Here is a 6,551-nt window from a genome sequence, read left to right as displayed (position 1 = left end):
TGCTTTCCCTGACAGGCAAGTGCTGGACTGAAAGAAAGAAATGTCTCTGATTTTGTGACAACTGTGCGAGAGACAGTTGTTTTCTGGCCTGAAAAGGTATTAGATTTTTAATGTTTTCACATTCTGTTATCACAATGAAACCATGATTTTTCAAACAGGAAAGACCATCTATTGCTCAAAGCAACAGCAATAAGATTCTTGCCTGTGACGTTATGAGAAAGTTTTAACTCTGTGCTCTGTCTTGTTCAGTTTGTCTTGTACTTACCCCTCAGTCTCCTATGACAGGCAAGTGTTCTGGTCATGAAGGCACTGAGCTCTTCTAAGAGTCTTTTCCACTGGAGTCACTGTATTTAACTATTCCTTGTCGACAGGAACGGCAAAATGAAGGGACACTGTGTAGCTCAATGACTGTAGCACCCCAGTCTTTCCTTATGGCTATAGTTTTTAGGATAAGCTCTATACTAACTCTGAGAAATCTTTCTGATTGAAATCAGCATGTGAATCCCCAGCATATTATCTTTCATGGAAGAAAGTGGAATACAGATCATGTTATGTGTTTAAGTTGGAATCCTGAGTGCCTTTCTGTATGGTGTAGGAAGGAGACAGAAATATTCTCAGGTATGTGTGCTCCCCTGATCTCACTATTCCTGCTGGTCAGTAGTCTGTACTTAGTTGAGTTAGCTTTGTTATAAATTAATAAATTAAATTAATAATAAATATTTAAAATTAATAAATTAAATTATAATTATTAAATTAATGAATGCCCTCTGAGTAAAGATCTCACAGTTAACTACTGCAGAATCACGGTATAGCTCCAAAATAGAAAGCAGAGGATCAGCATGTGACTGTTCATTCTGTCTTCCCAGCAAGGTTTCCTTTAGTGGCAAACAGCAGCTGCAGATAAAAATAGAAGGTGATAAGACACTAGGATCGTTAGTTAAATACAGAAGTCACTCTCCATGATGTCAAGGAGTCCAGAGCAACAATGAAGTCTCTCCGATTTATTAGTGCTGAAGCATTCGTTTCAAATGCAGAGTTTGCCAGGAAGAGTCTCGGTGGTGTTGCCCATAATCTTTTTCCTCTTCTTTTTAAAGCCAGCTATTTACTGGAGCAAGCAGAAGTGATTCATGACTTGGTAGAGAACTGGCCACTTGTTGACTTTAACATGGGAAAACTTTTGGGAACTACTGTGGACTACGAGGAAGACCTGAGCTACAGAACATGCTCTGTGTGCTTGGAAAGCTGTCTGACAGGGCTGAGAGACTATGTCCTGAATCATCCTTCTCTCTACATGAAAAGGTTGAAAGTGGTCGACCTGACGGGTATAAAAGATGTTGAAGTCCAGTTTTGTGAGTGCAAGAAGACAATGGGCAGGTGGGCCAGGACACAACTGTTTTCTAAGCTTTGTTTAGAACTGCTGGTTTATCTGCAACAAACACAGTGCAATCCGGGTACTTTTGAAATCAGTATTGATGTGCTAATTGACTTGTTTGTTACAGAGAGGAACTATGAGCTGGTAGTGCAGGCCCTGTTGAAGAGATGCTATTGTCCACTGAAGATCTGCTGTGTGGCATTTAGATCTGACAACCTGGCTTTGCAGAAATTCTTCTATATCATAAAACTCATTGATCCCTCTTCGTTGCGCAAACTGGAAATAGTTCACAATGTTCGCTTGGAAATGGAACACTTGGACATACTCCTCAACAGTATCCACTTCCCTCTATTGATGTCCTTGACCTTGCCAGCACGAACATTTAATGTGCAGAGGTTCACAGCTGCAGATGAACAGATGCTTATTAACATTGGAGAAAAGATGGGTGAAATGACACAGTTGACCGAGCTGAGTGTGCCTTTTTCTATACTCACAGGAAGAATACAGCAACTGCTCAGGTAATTTGGTCATCCTGCTTTCAGACAAACTGTAAAGAACAGCCGTTTGTGCCATCAGCAAGCTGAGAATCTCTGAGAATAAGGGAAGCAAGTATATCTCAGGGTGTGTGTGAGAAGGGGAAGCAGGAAGCTAGGAAAGAGTATTTGTTGGGGAGAATTGGAAGTCAGTGTATATCTAATACACTTAGAAGAACTGACTGTTCTTATTAGTCTTCCACAGCCCATCCAATTAGTATAATGAGAATATACTTTTGGCTACTACATAAGAAAGGGTTACACCCACATGCTGATTTACCACATTCTTGAGCTATTTCAGTCAGCTTGTTTGGTGCAAAACCTGAGTCATATTGCAAGTACTTTTCAGAGTCTCCGGTGAATTTTTGTCCTCTAAAAACCAGGAAGTAAATATACTAAAATTCCACAGATCTGTATTTTCAGGTGGGCAGAGGGATAGTAGACTTTGATTTGAGACTGATTTCAGTTGTTTGTTTTGTCTGTCAGTCTCAATGCAAGAGAGATCTGATGTTTTTCTGTACTGCAAATTAAGGTAATATAAGGATATTCATGATGAATTCCTGGGGAAAATTGGCAATTTTCAAAAAGATAACAAGCTGCCAGTGAACGGTGTTCATATTTGAACAGAAAATGTTAACTGTATGCTTTTCAGAGCACTTGAAAAAAAAAAAAAAAAAGGCAGACAGAAGTTTCATCAAGACAAATCATCTTGGTCTAAAATTCCTCCCGTATGAAGTCATTTCATTTAAAAGTTGTGAACAGCACACTGCTCATATTGATAGAAATAAATTACAAGTTTCTAAACTTGATCTGGCTGAGGTCTGTGGCAGAAGTCTCACTAAGATTTAACATGTATGAAAGGGATCTCTTGATTTTTACCTGTCAGAACTATTTTATATTCAACATATTTGCACATAATGTCAGGTACACTTCTTCCAACCTTCTGCATCATCAGAAGGCCTCTTTGCAACTCCGGGACAATACAACATGTAAACCTCTTGGGCATTTAAAAACATAGTAGAAAAAAACTAGAATCAAAAGCAGATGTCTCGTTAGAATATTGATTTGCTTTCATCTTGTCATGAATCCTTCCTAATGGAAATGTTCTGAATCTCTGGAATTATAACAGCTGCCTACAAGAAGCAGCCACTAAAGCTTTTATGGTAGTAATGATCTGCTATTAATTCAGCAAGTAATAGATGCCTGAAAACATATAACTGGTTACAAAATAGACACATAGAATGTTACCAAATTAATCCTCATTAAAAACAACACAGCTGGAATTTTGTAAAGTAGGAGCTAATTCATACATCTGATTTCAGGCAAAAAATATACTTGTCATTGCTGGCACATTCTTCTGTTTCTCAAAAGAAGTTAGAAAAAATAATAAATGTGGCACATGGCTGCATTCATAATTTTGTAAATGTAGCTTTTCAATGTTTTATGCCATAAAACTTTTTTTCTCTTTAATTCTGCAGCCCACTAAAAACTCCACTGAAGATGCTGGATGTTTCTAACTGCTCATTGAACCATGCTGATATGGCTTATTTAGCCAATAGCTTCCATGCTAATCACTTAGAGGCTCTGGACCTGAGTGGTCACGATATTCCTGACCTTTACCCATCAATATTCTTTAGGCTTCTCAGACATTCTTCTTCAGTGCTCAGGAGTCTTACCTTGGAGGACTGTAACATCCAAGACACTCATGTCAACATGTTGATTTTAGGTTTAAGCGCTTGTCAGAAACTACAGGAATTCAAGTTTCTTGGAAACCCACTGTCATCCCAAGCACTTAAACATCTTTTCACATTTCTATGTGAGTTGCCAATGCTGAAATACGTGGAGTTCCCAGTTCCAAGGGACTGCTACCCTATTGGCATCACCTACCCAGTTGATGATGCCAGTCTCTGCAGATTTGATCGTCAAAAATATGCAAGTGTAGCAGAGGAGCTTAACCTCATTTTACTCCAAGCAAATAGGGAGGATGTGAAGGCTTCAACTCCACTCTTCGGCAGTTATGACGCAGCTGTTCATGAGACGAACAATGAACTGGGAGCTTACTTGATCAAGTCCTTCAAAGAGACCTTAGAAAAGCTCAATACTTCTCTTAACAAAATGAGTTAAATGTGTAATATAGTGGTACTGAGATGCTCTGTCAAATGAGATGTTAATTTAGTCTTTTCTAGTACTGTGCCTTCATTGATCAATCTTGAGTTTTCTTTAATTTTTGCGGCTGAATTTATGTCTGTTTGAATAGCCTCTGATCAGCCGAGGTATTGAAACTGTGTTGTATCTATTGCATACACATTACATAAGCACTACATGCTCTCAGAAGAGCGGAGGACCCTTAATAGCTTCTTATTTTACACAGAAGTACTTCATTTATCAGTGCCGTGGTTGGAGCCCAGAGGGGAGCTGAGCACCACTCAGCCATTTATTCACTCCTTCCCCCTCAGGAATGGGAAGGAAAAAATGAAGCAAAAGACTCAAAAATCAAGATAAGGATGGGGAGGCATGTCTCAGCCATTATGGTCTCAGGCAAAAGACAGATTTGTTAGAGGAAGAAAAAGAACATCACTTTATTTCAAATACTAATAAAATCAACACTTAACAGACAGAGTGGGACAGTGAAAAGCGTTACCACATCATAAAAACACCTCCCACCACCTCTCTCTTCTTCCCAGGCTCAGTCCTCTTCCCAATATCTCTACTTTCTTCCCCCAGTGGCGCAGGGGTGGAGAATAGGGGGTTTTTGGTCAGTCTGCTGCTCTTTCATCCTCCGGGGGAGGGAAGCATTTCTTCCCCTGCTTCACATGGCTCCCCTCGCACAGGAGACAGTCCTCCATGAGTTTTATCTGGTGTGAGTTCTTCCCATGGGCTCCAGCCCTTACCAACTGCTCCAGCATGGGTCAGTCTTGCATGTTGCCAGCCTCCCAATGCCAAACTACAACAGCAAGGGCTTCTTCCCTCACAGTTCTGGCCTCCTTTAAGTGCAGCCACCTGCTCCATCGTGGGGTCCTCCACAGGCTGCAGGTCAGCATCTGCTCCACTGTGGTCCTCCATGGGTGGCAGGGGGGCAGCCTGCCCTCTCACCACAGGATACAGGGGGAATCCCTGCACCGACGCACCTCCCACCCCCCCCACCCCCCCCACCCCCCCCCTTCCTTCCACTGACCTCAGTGTTTGCATAGGTGTCCCTCTTGTAACTTCTCCTCACAACTCCCACTCCTCCCAGGTTCCCCTTCTTAAGTAGCTTATTGCAGATGCACAGCCACTATCACAAATGGGATGAGCCCTGGCCAGAGGTGGGTCCAACTTGGTGCCAGGGGAGCTTTCAAAAATCTTCTCATAAGGAGCCACCCCTGTAGCCCCCTCCCCCACTACCAAGAACCCCACCACACAAACCCAGCACACTTAGTAAAACAATAAGTGTCTAAGCTTGGTTGATTTATTACACAGTTTCCTCTGGATTTGGCAGTGAAGTTTGTAGCCCTACAGAAAAGACAGGAAAGTCCTTTCCCAAGTCCAGCAGGATGTCCCAAAGATTGTGCACCTATCCTCACCTATGGCTCCCTAAAGCAATTTTTGGTTTTGCCCTTGGCCTTCTGAATTCACCAGTCTGTGTTTTATTCAGCACATTCCCAACAGTGGGGATCTATAACAGCCTCCCTGTCCCTGTGCCTCTATTTATTCTGCAGAGGCAAGCACAATATACCCTCTTTTGCATGGGGAATTAGAGTTTGTCTAATACATTGTGCTGATGAGGAGTAAAATTCCATATTGAGGAGGCATCAAACCAAATGGCTGGATGACAGTAGTTTTCCTCCCAGCTCTCCCACCAATATAAAGCAGCCTGTGAGGACTCTGCTGAAGCTCTTGCAAAGTGTATTTTACAGAGGTGTACCAGGACAGTGCTTCACAGCCATGCTTGTGATGTCAGCAAATGAGTGCCTCGAGCTGGTCCCTTCTGTTGAATCAGTTTCTCGGCTGGCAGAATGTACCTTGCTGTTTTCAACTGTTTTAAAGAAAGTCTAGGACAGTGGTAACAATGTAAAAAAGACTGGTGCTGAAAACACTCGTAGAGAAATTAATTCAAAGCCAATTTCAAAAATGTGGAGAAGGTTCAAGGGTGGGTTGCTAACTAGTTCATCTTCATAAAACACTGCCCTCTTCTGCCAGGACTGTGTACACACACACACACACACACACACACAGTGGTTGGAATGTGGATAAAGGGGCCAACAGGATGTCATGATGCACCAGTGGGGCCACAAAATAAATCTGGGGATGGTACTGTAACAGGGCAGAAATCCCTGGGTAGTAGTAAAGTGTCATAGTCTACCCAGTTTCTCACCTGTAATACTGCAGATAGACCAAAGAGAAAAATATTAGCAAACATTACATATTGTCAGTCAATTTTAGACTGCTGATAACAGTGTCTGTCAACTCTCCCAGAGCCCAAACTGCTCTGATGTAAACTAGAGACTTGGTTAACTTCTAGATGATCCAAAATAAATTTTTAAAAGCTGCTCAGGTTAATGCCCAGCACTCTGCCATTAAAAACACTTTAACGGTTCATGAAAACTTGATTAAACAGCTGTAGCAGGAGTTGAGGTATCATTGTAGCATTAAAGATCATTATTAAG

General features: G+C 41.7%; 1 protein-coding gene across 1 annotated transcript; it reads left to right on the top strand.

The window, feature by feature from the left end:
- Positions 1 to 966: 966 nt before the first annotated feature.
- On the top strand, positions 967 to 4,104 carry LRRC14B (leucine rich repeat containing 14B). The gene is made up of 2 exons (XM_074897928.1): positions 967 to 1,890; positions 3,384 to 4,104. The coding sequence occupies exons 1-2, from the start codon at positions 986 to 988 to the stop codon at positions 4,027 to 4,029; spliced, it is 1,551 nt and encodes a 516-aa protein (XP_074754029.1). The 5' UTR covers positions 967 to 985; the 3' UTR covers positions 4,030 to 4,104.
- The last annotated feature ends 2,447 nt before the right edge of the window (positions 4,105 to 6,551 follow it).

This window comes from Athene noctua, chromosome 2 (assembly GCF_965140245.1).
Source record: "Athene noctua chromosome 2, bAthNoc1.hap1.1, whole genome shotgun sequence".
In the NCBI taxonomy this organism is placed as follows: domain Eukaryota; kingdom Metazoa; phylum Chordata; class Aves; order Strigiformes; family Strigidae; genus Athene; species Athene noctua.
This window is presented reverse-complemented; position numbering and strand designations above follow the sequence as displayed.